At 37.5% G+C, this 20,712-nt stretch overlaps 1 protein-coding gene across 2 annotated transcripts in view; it reads right to left on the bottom strand.

The window, feature by feature from the left end:
• The window catches only part of aspg (asparaginase), a 33,662-nt gene continuing 12,950 nt past the window's right edge, over positions 1-20,712 (bottom strand). Inside the window, exons 7-17 of one of the 2 annotated variants that reach the window (XM_012968032.3) lie at positions 18,819-18,931; positions 17,415-17,600; positions 14,114-14,227; positions 10,921-11,040; positions 9,752-9,847; positions 9,018-9,181; positions 7,266-7,352; positions 3,364-3,463; positions 2,806-2,862; positions 2,656-2,708; positions 1-1,714 (exon numbers count right to left, since the gene is read on the bottom strand). In XM_012968032.3, the coding sequence (XP_012823486.1) occupies positions 2,661-2,708; positions 2,806-2,862; positions 3,364-3,463; positions 7,266-7,352; positions 9,018-9,181; positions 9,752-9,847; positions 10,921-11,040; positions 14,114-14,227; positions 17,415-17,600; positions 18,819-18,931 (1,085 nt within the window). In that variant the 3' untranslated portion in view covers positions 1-1,714; positions 2,656-2,660. The remainder of the gene's footprint in view (positions 1,715-2,655; positions 2,709-2,805; positions 2,863-3,363; positions 3,464-7,265; positions 7,353-9,017; positions 9,182-9,751; positions 9,848-10,920; positions 11,041-14,113; positions 14,228-17,414; positions 17,601-18,818; positions 18,932-20,712) is intronic. The other variant, NM_001127027.1, reaches the window with a different exon arrangement.

Below are 20,712 nucleotides of genomic sequence, written 5' to 3'. Positions count from 1 at the left end.
TTATTGTTTAAATATATTTTATTGTTGACATTGCTTAAAACATTACATTACCAAAGCAGGAGGCAGGAAACCTTTGCTATGTGTACAATTGCAAACTGTAAAAGCAATTAAATTTCCTGCTGGAAGAATGACAAATAATGTTATAGTCCTAAAACCTGTTTAACATACATTGATCTTCTGAACCTTTAATAATCATTTTTACACCAATAATACTGTGCTATTCTGGGTCAATCATGTTCAGAAAATAAAGTGCAGCAAGTCTGGGTAAAACAACTGTACCCAAGGTGCAGCAGCTAAATCTTTTGCCATTTCCAGCAACACTAGAGTGCAGTTTATTGCCCTAGCATGGCTCCCTATAAATGCCATGCTCCCTATGCGTCAGAGAAACACTCATTATCCAGAGATCTTCTGAGCCAGCAGCCTATTCGTGGGAAGAGACAAACACTACATTCATAAACATGCAACCACTAAGACGAAATGTTTCAACATAAAATGCAGGGAGTCACACCCATTGTCTGCACTCCCCGCAGAATAATACACAACTTGTTTCATGTGCTGATACTAACACTAATATGTGTGCATTTGTTAAAAAAACTGCAGATTCACACAAAATACTTATATAACAATCATAAACTATATTTAAGTTTTCTCTTATTATGGGGGAATGTAATAAGTCGTAAATTTTAAAAAATATTGTTCATTATACTGTTATTGCATTGCTAATAATTTTTCAGTTACCGACTTTTATTACATTAACTCCATAGTCTATTACCTTTCTAAAATAGTTTGCGCATGCCATTTAATTATGGTGACAGAATGCGCTCCAGGCACCACAGGATATGGTCCCTAACTGATCTGAATCCAAACAATTATATTCTCACCAGCATGGTGGGTAAAATATCAGCCAGAATGCAACCCTATTCACCGATGGTGTGATATAAGTTCCAACTCTCCTGCTGATCCCAATTATTATTGAATAAAACAGGGTTTGTTTGATTCCAGACAAATCTTTTCGGGAAAGGTGGTTTAGGATTTGGTTTTCGTGAAGGGCAGGGTAGTCTATTTGCTATCCATGGGTTTGGGGCTTCATGATTTTGCCTGGTTGCCTTACATTGTGCTCACAATGCTGCTAGAGACTACATGATGCAGCTTTAGCAGAAGCAGTTCTCAGTATTGTCCATGGCAGGGTATTTCCTAGCATTTAGTAGCCGTGACAACTACTAATTTGCCCATGTGTCTCTTGGATTTTAATAATGTGGATCATGGGCCCCCATTAGACCTCTAAAGAATGGAGTCCAGGGCATCTTTCAAATAGAAAAGAAAGGCCTATATATTTGATGGGAAGATTGTCCTTTACCCCAGGTACTGGACCCCTTACAACCATGTATTGTGCATGACTGACTGATTTGTGTGCTTTCTAAAACAGGTACAATTTTCCTCAACAAATTGTTCAGTGTATTATCCCCTACAACTTCTTTTATCTTTATATATACATAGAGGAGTGCCCAGATTGTCATTCATCAGCCAGGTAGTGAGGCAAAACCACTTGCCATATGCCTCTATAGTCTGTGAACAGAGTTATAGAAAAGTTACGGTGAATCCTTTTGGATATCGAAAGGAATGTGGTAGTTATACTGCTAACAGCATCCAGTATCAACATGGGAAAACAGTTCAGCTAGTTTCCATTTTCATTTGCAATGCCATTTAGAAAGACCTAAGAAGGAAAAAAAAAATTCTTATAGACAAACATAAAAGAAACCATATTTTAGATAAAAAAAACAAAAACAAAATGTGAGATGTGGACTGTAGTGAAAGAAAAATTAAGTCATACTTGATGCAGGTTAGTTATATAGTATTTCTAACAAGTTCTGTTGACAGTTTGTTGTCTGGTTATGTAACTGGTTAAACAGGTATAAGAGGCATGCAAAGGCAGTGTCACTGGCCAAGGAGAAAGTAAACTCATGAATGGAAAACAGAGTTGCATGTGTCCATAAAGCACATTAGTGCTAATTTGGTTTTAATGCCGCTAACAAAATAGAACAAAAATATAATTTACCCATCTGATTTAAATCTCTTTATGGATCAGGAGAGGTAAACATGAGGTGTAAATGAAAAAGTCTATGTTTCAGTTAACATTTGTATTCCTGTACATTAGAAGGAGTTTACAAAGCTTTATATGGCTACATTGCATGTACACTGAAAAATGATATTTTCATGTGCAGTGGGTTCGTAAAATATATATCATACCCTGTAATGTGCAGGTTATAATCTTGCTATTAGCTACTATCAATTACATCTTTATATACTTGCCTAGGAGTGGGGTGTTTTTATTACAGACAATATAAGATGTAGTTGTGTGTCTGATATACAGACTCTATATGATAGACAAGTCTGTGAACAATACACACACACACACACACACACACACAGAGTCTCTTCTAACCCTGGCGGTACGCATTAGTGAAATGCAAGGATGTATCAGGGTCATACCCCATGTTCAAAGTTATTAATGTACATGCACTTTTGTTATTATTTATGAGTTAAAGCTCCACTGCTCCGAAATCAAGTGCACAATCATATTAACAAAAAACAAACTGAGCTTTGGCAAGGACTTTAGCAACTGCCATGCACAGCTAATCAGGCCCCTAGACAAACCTTGGCTAAGTTTCAGTTCCAGAGTAGAGGAAAAACCTCACTGGTGAGAGATTCTGTGCAAAGCGAATGCAGAAATGTTAGTGTATGAAACCTAGTACATTATTCAGATGGCTCACATCAGTGGCACAAATGGATCTGTCAATAACTCACCTGTGGCCTTTTTAGGCTAAAGAATTCTAAGACTTCTTCATTGCCTGCAGCTTCTGCCTGTAAAGCGATAGGCAGAGGTAAATTATGACATGAGAAAAATAAATGTGTACACAGTATTTGCAATGAACTAGTGTAGTGGGCCGATGATTTGATAAATTACTCATTTTAGGGGTGCATTATACCAAAAAGATGTCACTCTAAAGATGTACAAAATTGAGGATTAGGTATTGGAGCAAATTAAAATATAGATACAATAAAATACTGTATGATATCCAAACTAATTTGCATATTATAATATGATACACAGAACTATACCATTTGTGAACGTGATTGCTTTTAGTTGTTAATCGTATATCAAGGATTTTTTTCAGAATTTTCAACACAGGCTTGGATTCAGCACATCACATGAAGTCAGTAAATCTGGCAATCCAAAACCAATTAGTGGATTTGGGCCCACATACAGGGCGAAATAGGGTGGACCCTGGGGACAAGACTTTCAACACACGGATGCATTCTTTATCCAACAGTATTTTCAAGCCTGTGCAATATTTCACTTACCACTTGGTAAGGAGTTTGTCCATCATATCCAGCTTGAGTCATATCTGCTCCTGCTAATTCCCAGGCTGCAAGGCCATCCACATCACCAAGAGAAGCTAAACTGTAAAAGAAAATAATCAAGTTACACCTTTTAATTTTTTTATTCCTTAATCTTTCCTGTGCACTGGCATGATTAACATCCCAACACGGTAGAAGTCTCAAGAATCTCTAATTTAAACTCTCTTTTACAAAGACATGTTATATTCTGTAAGTTGCGCTCTCCATGCATATAAATGACATCCACCCATAAAAGATATGGGTTATGGGGAGTTGGCCTTCCAGTCTATCACTCAGAGATGTCGCCAAAAGACCCAGACTGGGACCATAATCAGAGCTATGCATTTAAAACTGTGCAACCTTGACCACCTGTTGTAAGATTTGACCATCCTCCCAACCTATAAGTGCATAGTCTGTCCAAACTGGAAGTTTTAGCTAATGTTCTTTCTCAGTGGGTGGATACAGCAGTTAGAGACAGCACAGCACAGCCATCAGCCAAACAAACAGATGAAGAAAGATCAGCCAAAAAAATGCAGAAATCAGCCAGTATTTGACTTGAACTTAGAAGTGGCCATGGATCTCCTGCAGCACTCCTGTACACTTCTTCCTCAGTGCTGTAGGTAATTTATCTGTCAGCTTCGATTAATAAACTGGAAGGTATTTTTTATGATATAAAATATGAAAAACTTAAAAACTTGCACTTGCAGTGATGTTGGGATATAGACTTTATATCAAGTTTAACCCTTGTCTTTTTTTCAACCCAAATTAACTCTGTAATAATGAGCAGTCCAGGTTAAAGGTAGCCTTGTTCCCCCCTGTGCACCTGCAAAGCATTCACATGCCTCAAGACGCATTCCTTCATTGCTGGAATACAAGAGTTGGGGAAACCAGTTACACTGGAAAAAAAAATGAAGCCACAAACTAGTGTCTGAAGGAATGCGCTTCATGGGCCACTCCTCCGATACTGTGCAGGGAATGTGGCAATGTATAAGCAAAATACCACACTGTAGGGATTAAGCACTGTGAAAAGTATTATTCCTGCAGTGGTCTGGAATGTGCAGCAACCTCTTGCAATGCATTAACTAAGTGTCTCAGTCTCCCCAGTCTTTTACCAACCTGTGTTTTTACACAGAAAATTCATATTTTTAGCCATCATAGACAAACCTAAAATAAGGAGAATATCTGGAATTGTAGAAAGTTTACAATTAATAAAACTAATAAAATTGACATCATGGTGATGATGAAAGCCAACTGAGGAGGCTTTCAATCTGCCTCGTACTCCTCTCTGTGCTGGACCCTTAGCTAAAAGGGAATGAGTTTTTGCTCCGACCTTTTCATCCAATTGGATTTCTTAGATTTGTTGTTGACTGGCGCCTGCCCTAAACTTCGGCCTGTAATTGTTTCCCTGCTCCCTAATCTGACTTTGTGTCCTGTTTATGGAATTGGCTTTAAGTCAGCTTTCTATATTTGTCTTATAATAATCATCAAATTCTAAACCCAAATCCACAAGGTGATACAGCACAGATATTTATATACCAATGACATTTAAGGAAGGAAGTTAAGACTCTTTCAGATACAAATTTGTCGGTCGTGGCTCTAATGGTTGAAAAAGAAAAAATGGATTCCACTCCCTATCTGCCCAAACAGGAGTGTTTTAGAACAGTAAAATGTCAATGACTGCCTCAAAGAGCACGTTATCCCACAGGTAAAACATTTTTATGACCATAACCTTGTAACTAAAATCCCCTGTTTTTGAAAGTGTATGCACTTGGACAGATACTAAATTACTAATAAAAAAACAAGGTGTCAGGGAATGTGCATTCAACAATCCCCTCCCTTTTGTTTGTAATAAAATAGTGCAGATCAGTCACACATCTAATTACCCAGTGTGCAGTAAGGCACGTTGGTGTTCATCAGCTAAGGCAAATTTACTTTACTTTATCATTAAACAGTTTAATAAACAAAACTTGTTACTGATCTGATTATATATATATATATATATATATATATATATATATATATATATATATATATATATATATATATATATAAATCAAAAAAGAGGAAAAGCAGGCACTCACGTCACAAAAAGGTCACAGATGCCTGGGTGCAGTATATAATATAGTATAGTACAGAAAATGAATAGATGCCGCACTCACAGGTCTTAGTGAAAAATAAAGAAGAATTTATTATATCAAACTAACGTTTCGGCTGACTCCACAGCCTTTCTCAAAGTGAACAAACATTACAGCAAACCCACTCATAAACCCAAATTGGCGCCAAAAACCAGCTGATGACGTCATAGACTGTGTGATCAGTGATTCCCCACCCACTATGTGCAAGAAAGACGTAGAAATATACAAAAAACTGGCCAGAAGGGAAGTAAACAGTGCAGATAAGATTAAATATATCACAATAAAGATTCAGTAGATAGAATAAACAGAAAGCAAAAGAAACAAAGTCACCACCTGCTATTGCTGAACTGCAACTCCCACTCACTCGTTAACTGAAGCATAGAGCCAATCCAGTCGGCGCATCCAGCGAGTCTCAATTGATGTCATCTGTTGGGCAAAGTTATAGGTCCGATCTGGAACTAGGATGTACTAGGTGCCCATAAATAACCAGTCACTTACGAGTGCCTAGTCCTCGATCTGTGTGAACGGGTCATTTAGTGTAGCCGCTTCACGTACACAGTGTATGCGGGTAACCATGGTAACCACGCTCACCATAGCGCTACAGCGCTTAATACGAGCCTTGATCATTCGTTTGATCAGTGAGAGGGGAAAAGAAGTCGTGTATCCCCTACTCAGGGGGAGTTATATATAGTGCTCAATATAAGTTCGTGCGTTACGGATCCCCTTATATTGAGCACTATATATAACTCCCCCTGAGTAGGGGATACACGACTTCTTTTCCCCTCTCACTGATCAAACGAATGATCAAGGCTCGTATTAAGCGCTGTAGCGCTATGGTGAGCGTGGTTACCATGGTTACCCGCATACACTGTGTACGTGAAGCGGCTACACTAAATGACCCGTTCACACAGATCGAGGACTAGGCACTCGTAAGTGACTGGTTATTTATGGGCACCTAGTACATCCTAGTTCCAGATCGGACCTATAACTTTGCCCAACAGATGACATCAATTGAGACTCGCTGGATGCGCCGACTGGATTGGCTCTATGCTTCAGTTAACGAGTGAGTGGGAGTTGCAGTTCAGCAATAGCAGGTGGTGACTTTGTTTCTTTTGCTTTCTGTTTATTCTATCTACTGAATCTTTATTGTGATATATTTAATCTTATCTGCACTGTTTACTTCCCTTCTGGCCAGTTTTTTGTATATTTCTACGTCTTTCTTGCACATAGTGGGTGGGGAATCACTGATCACACAGTCTATGACGTCATCAGCTGGTTTTTGGCGCCAATTTGGGTTTATGAGTGGGTTTGCTGTAATGTTTGTTCACTTTGAGAAAGGCTGTGGAGTCAGCCGAAACGTTAGTTTGATATAATAAATTCTTCTTTATTTTTCACTAAGACCTGTGAGTGCGGCATCTATTCATTTTCTATATATATATATATATATATATATATATATATATATATATATCTTGGAGCCAGGAAGGAATTTTTTCCCCTCTGTGGCAAGTTAGAGAGGCTTCAGATGGGGTTTTTTGCCTTCCTCTGGATCAACTAGTAGTTAGGCAGGTTATATATAGGCATTATGGTTGAACTTGATGGACGTATGTCTTTTTTCAACCCAACTTACTATGTTACTATGTTACTATGTTACTATAACAGCAGCATAAAATATGCCTCATAGGGACACAGCCACTGCTTAGCATGCAAAAATGTTTGAGAGGTTCTTACCTGCACAACTCTGTGCCAGTGTGTTCAAGCTCCTCCCAGGAAAGATGTGCACCAGTCTGTCGGAGCAACTTGATAACTTCCAATTGTCTTAAAAAACAAAAATAAAAATTAGTGCATGACCCAAAAGGCAGCACAAAACCTCAGCAGAAAAGATTTTAGAAAAAAAACCACTGAAAATTATAACATTGAAGGCTTAATGTCAAGCCTCATACCTGACCTATTCTGTTTCTGGAACAAAACATACGCATGAATAATAGTGCAAAGATTACTTTTTCCCTTCAGGCACTGGGAAAATGGGGAAATTTATAACTTGACGACACCAGTACAATTTTTTGCTAAAACAACTGTTTAAAGATCTAAAATGCACTGCCACATTTTAAATATAATAGTGAAGAAGTTACAAGCTATAATAACCTGACCAGTGAGTGCACAGATTATTACCAATGAGGGAAAATGTACATGGGGAAATGTAATGCGCACAAATAATAATAAAAATTCCCATATCGCAATGCAATATTGTTCATTAGACTCAGAGTTTTACTGCATGCCAAGCAGGAAATCACATGGCTGGTAAAATGCTCTGGATTGCCAGTACCCTTTGTTTATGCCACAAAGAGAATTAGAATCTTTGCAGCTTGTAGGGGCAGTCAAGGCCTCACACCACACACACAATGGTCATTTTCCATAATTACTAACATCCATATAGTGATTAAAATTCTACACTAAATACATTTAGAAGTCCTGACGAAAGGCATTTACTTTTGATTGAGAGAGCTAGTCCTATATAATTAAATTCATTTTCTGCTCCCTCCCATAATATTTAGGCTGCTTATTATATACAATTAATTTCCCAATATATTCCTTTGGCAGATCCCAAAGAAAGTACCCACTGCAGTACACAAAGATCTGTGCTAGCAGGATGCAGCAACTGGAATAATGCATAAATGCCTTCAGTTCCCATACAATACAAATATGGTATCAAATCTGTGGCCTTCAATTCACATAAAATACAAACAAAGCTGGACAAACAGTTTATTTGCTAACTTTGTTGCTCTCAGAGGGACATTTCACACATTTTTTTATATTTCCTATGTTAACCTCTGAATTGTGAATGTTCTAAAGCTTAGATTGGCTAGAAGGTTTGTTAGTTCTGAAAATGTTAGAATATTCTTATTGGTCATATGTTAATTCCAGACAAACCTATGTAAAACTCAGTTACACACAGGTAAAACAAAAAAAATGTGTTCAAACACCAATGAAATGCCTTCTAAAAGAAAGGAAAACAATCTCCATAAATCTAGAATCTAGTTCAGAATGACTGTGGTAGAGACCAGGGGGCCTGTCTTACAATAGGAGTGGCACTGCTAGATGAAGCTAAACAAACTACTGAGAAGTACCTTAGGCACTACCTGGGTGTGGCACACACTGTTTTAAACATATACAGAAAGTCACTTGGTTGCATGTAGATCTACTTTATAGGAAAATCAACACCTAAATGTCTGTGTGCCTTTAAAATATCAATGTCTGGGTATTTCACTTTATTAGTGCAAGCGCTAAAATATGTTATTTAATAAGTAAATTCTGGTTGCCATGTCATAGAACAGCAAAAGCTCTAGGACACAGAGAAAGGTGTGGGCTTAGTTTGTTTGGATCATAGAATGTGGGTGATACAAAGTCACAGCTGCATAAAGAAAACAAGCACAAAGCACAAGAGATGTCAAATGCTTTGTGACAAAAATATAACATAATTACCTGAATTTCACAGCATTCATCAGAGGTGTGTCACCAAAACGATCCTTAGCATAAACAGTGGCTCCGTTATTCAGCAAGTACTGGACAGCAGCATAATGACCATCACAGGATGCCACATGCAATGGAGTCCGGCCATCATAATCTTCACTGCTCAAGTTCCCACCCTGTTATATGAAATGACAATGCCTACTGAATCACAGCCAGAGTAAAATACAGCATTTCTCACATGTAGGGGAAAAGGGCATTATAATATCAGTAGAAAATGAATCCCATTTATTCATAATTTCCCACTGCATTTACACTCTATTCACCAATACACTATTCTATTACGGTTTCAAGCAAAGTAGCACTTTACTGTCAGTTGTACTACAGGCATAGAAAGCATTTAGATATTGTCAAATGTATACCAGTCATATAGAAAAGTGGGTATAGTTAAGCAACACACTGTCTTTTCTTTTGTGTCAGTAAATACGTTTAAGGTTGATTAAATAAGTCTGCATGACTTATCATGTTTAACATGTTTACAATCTTACAATTTCCACCCAAGAAAAGGACCTTAATGCACAAATGTTTTCATGAGAAAGTAAAAAAAAAATTATTCTACCTGATCAGAATTGGGCTCTGCAATGACAGGAATAGAAATGTTCACTACCTCCCCCCCTTTTATTAAGCTTCATGAATGGAATGACGCATAAAGCATTGGTTTTGTAATATAAGAATAAATAAATGCTTACCATGTCTCTTATTGCTTCCAAAGCATAGGTATCACCAGTGGCAGCGGCAGCACAGGCTAAAGATGGTGTGAGGGCATCTCTGACAGCTTCTAGCTCCTGTGACATAAATAAAAAAAAACATGCACTTAGCAGTAGAAATATGTACAGTGTTAGAATGTATGCCTTTGTACAGTTTCGCTATGCACACAGACAATTATGATGGCATCTCTGCACTAGAAGAGCCCAAATTTAGATTAACAAAAAAAAGAATTTTGCTCTTGAAGTGATCATTAGCAGCTCTTTGCTTTCCCTGGTAACCTCAGGGGCGCTGCAGTCTGAGGCAGGTTTCTTAACTTGCCTTATGGCAGCAGGGTCCCTGCCTATACCAATAATAGCTCCAAGCCGAACACGAGGGACAGTTTTCATACACTCACACTAAAAGGAACAGTAACATCAAAAAATTAAAGTGTTTTAAAGTAATTCAAATATAATGTGCTGTTGCTCTGCAAAAAAACTGGTGTTTTTGCTACAGAAAAGCTACTATATAAATAAGCTGCTGTGTAGCCATGGGGGCAGCCATTCAAGCTGGAAAAAAGGAGAAAAGGCACAGGTTACATAGCATAATACATAAGCATACATACATAAGCCCCATATAACGGGGGTTTGTCTGTTATCTGCTAAGTAACCTGTGCCTTTTCTCCTTTGAATGGCTGCCCCCATGGCTACACAGCAGCTAACTTATATAAACTATAGTAGTCTTTCTGAGGCAAATACACCAGTTGTAGCAATGCAGGGCAACAGTACATTATATTGTTATTACTTTTATACACTTTTATTTTTTGGTGTTACTGTTCCTTTAAGAAGGAATGGACTACTAATCAGCTCCTAACCAAACCACTGTACAGGCCTGTACAAGCAGTGTCAGACTGGGCCCCCTTGGGCCCACTATTACGGTAATTCAATATAGATAGTGCCAAATAATATAGGTTTTTATGTAGGCCCACATATACTTTATTTTGCTGCTTGTGAAAATAAAATGAATGTCCCAATAAGTCAGCATAAAAAAAGCCCACAACCCACTGTGTACTATGTTGCCTTACTACTCATCAGAAGAGAGCTGGTGAGAGCATAAGCTATCTATAAAAATGTGACTAGGAAAGGCTCAACAAATTCATCTGGATGCATGGTACCTCTTTGCAGCTCACGCCAAGAGATTTAGCAACTACTTGGATGAACTTGCTGTCTCGCAGAGAGATCTTGGCTCCTGTGGCGCTTACGGTCATCTCTCCCCGGAGATTCTCAAACAGCATCTGAATGCAAAATGGTATATCAGCAACACACTAATAAGCTTAGCTGAGATACATGCAATGCTTAAAGATCAGTGGTTTATGATACAGTGAATGAGCAGAAACAGAAAATATGCAAAAAAAACATTCTCACATACACACGTGGGAAAACATGGCTCATGTTAAAGAAAAAACAAAAACATCTTAAACAAGAACAGACTGGCAACCAAAGCTGGCCACACACGCACCAATAATATTGTACGAAACCTCGTTTCATACGATATTGCATGTACGGCAACTTGGCGAGGCGACCAATATCGCAGAAAGCTGCAGATAACGGTCGACATGCTGATTGGGCGGGTTAAAAGATTTTGATCAGGCGCCATTGAAGGTGCCCGAGCAAAATCTATATTTAGGGCTGAATCGGCAGAAGGAGGTAGAATCCCTATTGTTTCTACCTCCATATCTGACGATTCAGCCCTGAACGTCAGTGGAGGATTGGAATGATCTTCCGTGCGACCGATGGTTGCATGAAAGATTGAAAATCGGCACGTGTGTGGCCACCTTAAATCTAACAGTGAACAGAGATGCACAGAAATGAAAGGGTTATACCTGTTATCTGTCATTTTCACATTGTCGGTAAATCAACAACCTTAAATTGTTACACACAAAGGCACATGGTGCTTGTAGGGTTTCTGCTCCAGAATAATAAAATACTAATTAATTTCACAAGTTATGAATTAACAATTTTTTTTACCTTGCTGCCTAGTGTTAAAATATTAAAGTTCAAGCACTACACCCCCCACCCCCCAAGAAAAAGCATACTCTCCTGTTCTTTTATTAAAGCCAAATTGTAGGGTAAGATCATAAAATATGTATGGGCAGATATGAAATGCACATCCACACCCACATAAACCACAACTGCAGTCAAGATTATAAGAGCAACCTAATGTTTTTATTAATGAATTTAAAATTGGAATTTTGAGCATAAAGAACCATCTGATACTGTATCCATACACTGGGGAGATTAATAAGATTTCATAGGGTAAAATTTCCCACAAGTTACATAAAACATTATTAGAAGAATTTCAATGAATTTTTTTATGAAACCATTCTCTCTGCAGTCTTTTCCTTACTGTGGTGTTCCATAAAGGGGAAGTTCACCTTTACAAAACTTATAGATTTTGAAGGAAATGTTGACCTCTGAAAAGTCCTAATAAAGTAGCAGGACTTTGCAAAAGAAACACTTTTACAAATGCAACCATTTTAGAAACACAATAGTTAAGCACAAATTTATTTTTTCTGTGATATTTTTAATTAAAGTTTGCATTTACCTTTCATTAGGATAAAGCGCAAAAGTTGTTACCAGCAGCAGGAAAGTTTTAGTTAGTTTCATATGCATAACACTCATTGACTTGTATAACATTAATCCTATTGGCTGCCAATGGGATTAATACACGTAATATGTAAATAAGTTACATATAGGGCAAGCACAGTTCCGCTTACTGCCACATTGTTCTTGCTAAAGTAATCTACCTGCTGCTGATTGGAGCTTAAAGGAACAGTAACACTAAAAAATAAAAACGTTTTAAAATAATTAAATTATAATGTACTGTTGCCCTGCACTGGTAAAAGTTGTGTGTTTGCTTCAGAAAGACTACTGTAGTTAATAGAAATAGCTGCTGTGTAGCCATGGGGGCAGCCATTTAAATTGAAAAAAGGAGAAAAGGCACAGGTTACATAAGAAGATAACAGATAAACTGTGTAGAATACAATGGGAATCTGCTACTTATCTGTTATCTGCTTAGTAACCTGTGCCTTTTCTCCTTTTTTCAATTTAAATGGCTGCCCCCATGGCTACACAGCAGGGTATTTATATAAACTGTAGTAGTGTTTATGAAGCAAACACACAAGTTTTACCAGTGCAGGGCAATAGTACATAATATATTAATTATTTTTATACACTTTCATTTTTTGGTGTTACTGTTCCTTTAAGAAGTGGAGGAGTGAAGGCAGCAACCCCTTCCCACCAAGGAAAAGCTGGAAGCAGCAACCCTGTAAACAGCTAGGGCTAAAGCAGCAAGTCAGTGGCCAGGCTTGCTGAGCTGCTACAAGGAAACTTTAAAACATATAAAAAAAATATAAAGCAATGGTGAACTGTTGAAGTCATTGAAAGGGCTGGAGTTAACTCCATACTGCCTTTAACTAACTTATTGGTGAAATAAGTGCCACAGTATAACAGTAGAAGGCTTTTAATTGGAGAAGTTATAATTACGGTAACTATATTGCAACTAATCTTAAACTGGGCACATGCACAGAACAGTAAACTCCCCAAAATGCAGAAACTAGCATATTGGCAGTGCACATATATGCAATTCATGTGAAAATGTAATGGAGAGCTAAAATTGTATACTAATTGCCTCCTGGAAATGCACACTAGCATAAGTTTGAGCAAAAACTGGAGGTGCTATGTTTTGTGAGGCAATTCCTTTATGTTTCCGTAATAAGCAATCCATTATAAAATGGCACAGACCTTTACACAGTGCTTTACAGAGATTGTTCATCATTCACATTAGCCCCTATTGTGAAATAAATCCTGGTACACAGGAGAGAATATAGTTTGTTCCCAATAAGATAAATTTAAAAAAAAAAAAAAAAAAAAAAACACCTGCAATATATGGATTCTCTCATTACCTCTGGCTTAAGGCAGTTAACGCCACAATCTTCACGTAGATAAAATAGAGCAGTATCCAGTTTACCATTAGCACAAATGCATTCAGCAAGCAAAACATGTGCATCTGTTTTGTGCTATTAAGGGCAGTGGCACTGGGGAGATTAGTCCCCCGCGACAAATCTTCTGCCTCTCAAGGAAACTTTGGCCGACTTCGGGAAATCGTAGCGACGCATATGCCATCCCACTGGCTATTTACATTCTTGCCAGTGGGATGGCATCGTGGGGAGCTTTTCGCGGGGCGACTAATTTCCCCGTGTGCCACTGCCCTAAGAAGCACAAGCGGAGGACATATAGAGATAAAAAGTTGCCATAACTTGGCAACAAAACATAAAAAAATTAAGTTATACAAATATAGAACATTACCCTTTTTTTTTCCTCTGGATTGAGGTTGTCTTTCCCTAAAACATAGGAAAGTTTTGCGAGAGCTGCTTCTGGTGTCAAATCACATCCAGGAATGACTCCTACCACAGTCAGAGCCTACTTAAAGAAAAACAGTGCCTTTAGAATAAGATCAGCCAATGCAAGACTAATGTCACACATAGTCACTTATATCTGCTTTTACTAAAGGTAACTAGTTGTAAGAATAAAAATCATTGCTTATCATTTCTCGAAAACAGGATATAATACTGAACATTTTGACAAAGTTGTTTTAGTGTTACAAAATTTTATTTTTTGCTTTCTTGCTTTTATCTGGAAAGCTTCTATACAGAAAGGAACAAAATATGGCATTGAATTTTCCATAATGTCCTATTTTAATAGTTATCAAGTATAAAGTAAAGTCTTTTTATTACTGACAAAAATCAAAGACCCAAATATATGTTATTACTTTATACTTGATGTTATTGATGTTACCATATTTTTCATTTCCCAGGGTGCCGCAACCATGTGACCTGTGCTCTGATAAACTTCAGTTGCACTTTACTGCTGACCTGCAAGTTGGAGTGATATCAACCCCCCCAGCAGACGATCAGCAAAACAATGGGAAGGTAGCAAGATAGCAGTTCCCAGTAGAATAGCACTCAATAGTAAGAAATCCAAGTCCCACTTGCAACTCCAGTTACATGGGAGTAGGAGAAACAATAGGTTACCTGAAAGCAGTTCTAATGTGTAGCGCTGGCTCCTTCCGAAAGCTCAGACTCAGGCACAATGCACTGAGATGGTGCCTACACACCAGGATTACAACTAAGAAAAATACATTTGTTGGTTCAAGAATAAAATTTTAAATGGTAGAGTGAATTATTTGCTATGTAAACTAATGAAACAATTTAGAAATAAAAAGGAATACCATAAAAATCATGACAGTATCCCTTTAATATGGTATGCAATCTTTTTCTGGAAAGTCATCATCATAACGGATTTTGAAAAAATATTAGGCTAAATAGTAAACAGTTCTGAGAGAATAACAGACAGCAATATTCGGGAACAAAATTGGTGGCTGTTAAAAATCGCACCAAGGTTTTAAAACAGAAATGGAAATGCTGTACTAGTAGATATTAAAGGGTATATAAATATATGATAGAAAATAAACAAAAGAGCCTTGGTGTGCTTGCCTCATGTATATTGCATGCACTAAAACAGATTTACAGTTAGTAGTGTTGGGTTCTGATTTAGGAAAAACAGTAAATTCATATAGACTTGTAGCTGATCTGATTTGATCTGAATTGTTCATTGAGCTTGCCAGTTTCCACTCAAACAATTTTAAATCTTGGGGAGCATTTTTGGATTTAATTTAATCTTGTTTGAAAACTGACTTTTGGTGGGTTAAGGAATAGAAAACCTAACTATATACATAACTCTATTTCCCCCAAAAGCAAAGTATTAGTTACAGTTTTGTGATCAAGTGATGTCTAGAACTGAACTTTAAATAAAAAAATATATATATTTATATATGTATAACAAAAAAAACCCCAAATCAAATATGGTGTCCAAACGAACAGCATTAAGAAAAAAAAGAATCAGTGAATGTCACCACCTAAATCTCTATAAAAGAGTGGGAAGAATTCCCAAAGCCAGATTATTACACGGTGCTGCCAAAACAGGGTCTTGCTCCTGTATAACTTGTTTACAGTTTGTTTCAAATAAGGATGAAGGCTTTGTTTTAAAGCTATTGCTAAGCTACTAGGATAAGTAAAACACAATAATGACAGTTCTACTCACTGAGATGCTAATCACTTGGCTTAGAACCAGTACCATAGAGCATATTGTTGTAGCAACAACAGACATTTGAAAATGTTACAAAAAAAAAAGAGTTAGAAAGTGTAATAGCCTTACAGACTAGACAGCAGTATCCCCACAGCTGTGTTACTGCTGATAACTATTTTGGATCTTATAGTAATTTATCCCATGCACTAGTGTAGGTAAACATTTAGGTATTAGTGATACCATGGTATCTTTTTTATGTATATTACCTGGAACAGTATTTTCACAGGGTTAAACACAGAAGGCAAACTGAATGTCATTAAAATATAACAAATATACCTTTGTTTTTAATTCCCCTAGACAAAAAGAAAAAAAATAGCAAATAATAACCTTTAGCGCTGCTATGCATGGGCATTTAAACCTGTGTTTCTATGCACAGGGAGTCTTCTCTATGGTGTATGTACCAACTTGAGCACACAAACATCGAACACATTTAAACATCTTCATTTCCAATTGTAGCTGCATTCAACATTTAAAAGTTCTCCCTCAGTTTAATAGAAAGGTAAGTACTGATATAAAGAAACGTGAATTTAAGGTATTCATGGGGGCAGCTAAAATGTTTATTAAAAGTTAGAAAAGTCATTTTGGCATTTTACTGCCAATAGATTTGCCACATTAGTGCCACCTAGAACAAGGTATTTATTCTGCAGAAACCATTAACATACCTGAGTAAACAGCTTTAGAAGCTTTCTCTGTTTGCTTAAGATAGCAGCTGCCATTTGAAGCAGCTTCCTTCCTGCAGTCTCTAGCCCTTATAGCTGAGATCACACATTTCTAAGGGAGTGGGGGGTGAGTTCTTAGCATTCTGGTGGGAGCAGGAGAGGGGAGAGAACTGAGCAGACTCTGGCCCCAGGAATTAAGGCTGTTTCTGAGAGAGGAATTCAGACGCTGGAACATAATGTTTACAAAAAAAAAAAAAAAGAGACAAGAAATCGTGTGTTTCTTTTGATAGAGGACTCAGTGCAGCATTACTGTAAATGCTTATGGCTGTATTTACATAGACCTTTCTGAAAAAGCTTACTTCGTTTTTACCTTTCCTTCTCCTTTAAGTACAAGGGGACCAATCAAACATGTAAAAACAAAACCCATCTTTCACTCTTCTTCCCAGACATACCTTGCACTAAATCAGGCTTGGCATTTTGGCATGTTAGCAGTCCTAAACTTTGCCGAAAAAACTGAGACTGTGCATGCGCCAAGACTGGTCTGATTTTTTTATTGTTGTTTTTCCCAAATGAAATTTCAAGTGGAGAGTGAAATAGGTTAGTGGGATTTGTGAGGTATTCCAGGGAATCAGAAAGTTTCAGGCAACACAAGGTATGGACCATTGTGATACTGTGAGTCAGGTTTGTAAATTCTGTGAGCTTATGCACAGAAAGTAGGGGGTGGGAATTTAACAGCAATAGAACATATCCCGATAGATGAAATTCTTTCAGGCATTAAGGTTATGAGTAGCAGAATTACACACCTTTCCAGTTGCATATGATTCAGTGACGGATCCTCGCAAGCACTGGGTACAATTTATAATAGCAACGCCACGCTCTGTAGCCTTCTTAAGCTCTTCAAGCAAATCCAAGCGACAATCTGGGGCATTGCCAGAACCATATGTTTCAAGCACAATGCCTTCCATAGGGGGCTGCAGAAAGGCCTTCACCTGTTTGTAACAAATAATGACAGACCAGACAAGCTTGACAGAAGGCCTTGTAAGGACATTAATTACTTTAACACCAAGACTGAAAAGCGATGTATTAAAGATCTATTATTTTAAAGCTATACAGGTATGATTACAGGCTAGCTTTTTATTCAGTGCAAATTCATTTTTCTTGTTTGATGGCAGTTATTTTTTCAACAAAAAAGCTGCCTCAACAACACGTTGTTCCTGTTTACTGTATAAACTACTGAAAACTGCTGCATCTTTTTTTCTGTGAAGATCTGTCACAATATTAGTGGAATTGCAAGCAACAGTAAATATCTGTATTTAATTAAGATGATTACCTCCAACTCCCTCAAAATGCCTTCTATTAATACACATGAAAGCAAAATTCACCCAACTGCAGTGTTCTCACTGAAATAGAAGTGACCCAAAAATCAAGATATTGATAATGATCAACATTTTTTAGCTTATCCTTTGTCAAAAGAAAAGGCTACATTGTAATGCAGTGTCACTATAAAAGCATCTTTGCTTCATTACTAAACCTATATTTATTTTAGGTTCTAAAGCAGTAATAATAACCTTGCTGTAGTATCCTGCAGATTGTTCTTGCAAGGGATAAAGTGATTTTGACTTCTGTGTGAGCATTGGTGAGCCAGTGTGCAAACATTTGTTAGATAAACGTCCTGCCTTCTTTTCAGTATATTCCAGTGCAGGTTTACACATCATTTTCTCAAAAATTTTTAGATTAACAGAGTTGATTCAGCCAGGTTGGTAATTTTCTCATCTCTGTTTTTAACTATTACTGGTACAATTAACTTTAGAACAATAGAATGATTCTTCCTGTTGTAGTAGCACACTGTGTTTGTGTGCACTCAGTTATCTCTGACCAAAAGCACCCCTCCCTGGTTGTGGTTGCTTATAAGAAAAATATTTTGGCTAATGCTTATCTTTCACTCAGTGGAGGAGACATGGTGGGCAGTGCACAAATTCTCTGTAAAGAGGGGCTTTAATATATTACTTCAACATCGAACAAGGTGTGTGCCTTAGAGGCCTTGCTCATTAAGGCATCCTCTCAAAATGTTGGATCATGTATGTCTCTCTGTAATAAAATGGGGTCCTTTTCACTTTAACATGAATAAGAAGGGTTATTTCTGCAGAATCTGAGGTGGTATAAGAAATGGGAATAAGAAAGCGTGAGTGCATATTTTGTGAACATACAGTTGCAGCAGTTATCCCAGGAAATATTCGCAGTAGGCCCACATTCCTATTCATATCAGTATGGACATGAAACTTCTTGGTGGTATTAGCTCGCCATACGGTCTCCCAATTAACTGAAAAAAAAACACAGAAAGAATGCCCATGTTAACACTGAACCACCATTATCAGTAGGTTTGTGTCCTTCTTAACATCAAGCTGATAGCATAATTATATTTTCCTTTCTTCCCTCTGAACAAATTTCAAAATTAGCTTATTAAACCAGGTATATCTACAATGCTCATTGACGCTTATAAGGTCTAGTTCAGGGGTCCCCAACATTTCTTACTCGTGAGCCACAGTCAAATGTAAAAAGAGCAACACAAGCATCATAAAAGTTCATGGAGGTGCCAAATAAGGATTGGCTATTAGGCAGCCTCTATGCACACTATCAGCTTACAGGAGACTTTATTTGGTAGTAGTAAATCTTGTTTCTATTCAACCAAAATTTTCCACCAAGTCAGGAATTCAATAATAACTACGTGGTTTGGGGGCACTGAGAGCAACATCCGATGGGCTGGTGAGCAACATGTTGCTCATGAGCCACTGGTTGGGGATCACTGGTCTAGTTCAATGAATTTCCATTCATTATTTTACCAGCCATGTTCTGGTTTTCCTGTTGCATTATGGATATTTAACATGCAGGCTTGTAGTTGTTAGGGGCTGAATGGTAAGAGTTAAACTGCAGCAGCTGAATGGCTGCAGACTGGTCATCACTTTTCAAAATGGAACAGAAGATTTATGGGGTGCAAGGAATTCATTGTACTTCATGGAGAACATTTCAGATAAATGGAATATGCTCAGATAGGCTAAATTTTAGGTTCTTTTGTACATAATGTACTAAAATTATTTCATTTTAGAGCACACTTATCGGGAACAATAAAAAATATATGCTCAGCCAATACATCTCGATAGAGCAGGTTTAGACTTACAAAATTAAATGAACTTTTAAAATGACACCTCCCTAAGGAGTGGTGGATCCGCTTACAGTTATGAAATAAAACAAGACTGGTGGCTTTTAACAAGAGCACTGCACCTACACCATAAATGGCGCATGTTGTTTCCAAGTGGCAAGCAGGTCCGACAGCCTTATTACCCTGACAGGACCACTGGCAATAAAGCCATTTCTGGAATTCAGTTTTTTGGAAGCCGCAGCCCTGTTTCCTTTGCAATAGTATATAGAATTAAATTACATTATGGGTCATACCTTTAAAACCTGATAAGTAGGCATGTATTGTTAGTAGGGACATTACTATAAAATAAAGAAAATAAATTTAACACATCATCTACTGCCTATATTAGCAAACTGTGGAATCTGGCAGAGGGACATACCTAGAAGATGTGATGTAACCCTTAAAAAGCTGAATGCACAGAAAATGCATTGTAATAGGAACATAATAAACATCAAGACCTTGAGTGGAAGAATGGCACTTAAGGCTTGTGTGCATGAAATTCAATTCTTACTTCTGACTGGATAGCCTGATAGGGGTATCCCCACAGGCATCCAAACACAAGTTCATTTAAAGGAATACGGCCATTGGAAAACATGTTTTTTTAAAAACACAACAGTTAATAGAGCGTCTCCACCAGAATCCTGCATTAAAATTTGCCTTTCAAAAACAGATTTTTTTTTATACTTAATTTTGAAATTTCACATGTGGCTAGCCATATTTTTCATTTCCCAGGGTGCCGCAACCATGTGACCTGTGCTCTGATAAACTTCAGTCACACTTTACTGTTGAGCTGTAAGTTGGAGTGATATCACCCCCTCCCTTCCTCCCCCCCAGCAGCCAATCAGCAGAACAATGGGAAGGTAGCAAGATAGCAGCTCCCAGTAGATATCAGATTAGCACTCAAT

Source organism: Xenopus tropicalis, chromosome 8 (genome assembly GCF_000004195.4).
Source record: "Xenopus tropicalis strain Nigerian chromosome 8, UCB_Xtro_10.0, whole genome shotgun sequence".
Lineage (NCBI taxonomy): Eukaryota > Metazoa > Chordata > Amphibia > Anura > Pipidae > Xenopus > Xenopus tropicalis.
The sequence above is the reverse complement of the archived record's forward strand: the minus strand, read 5'-3'. Positions and strand labels throughout refer to the sequence as shown.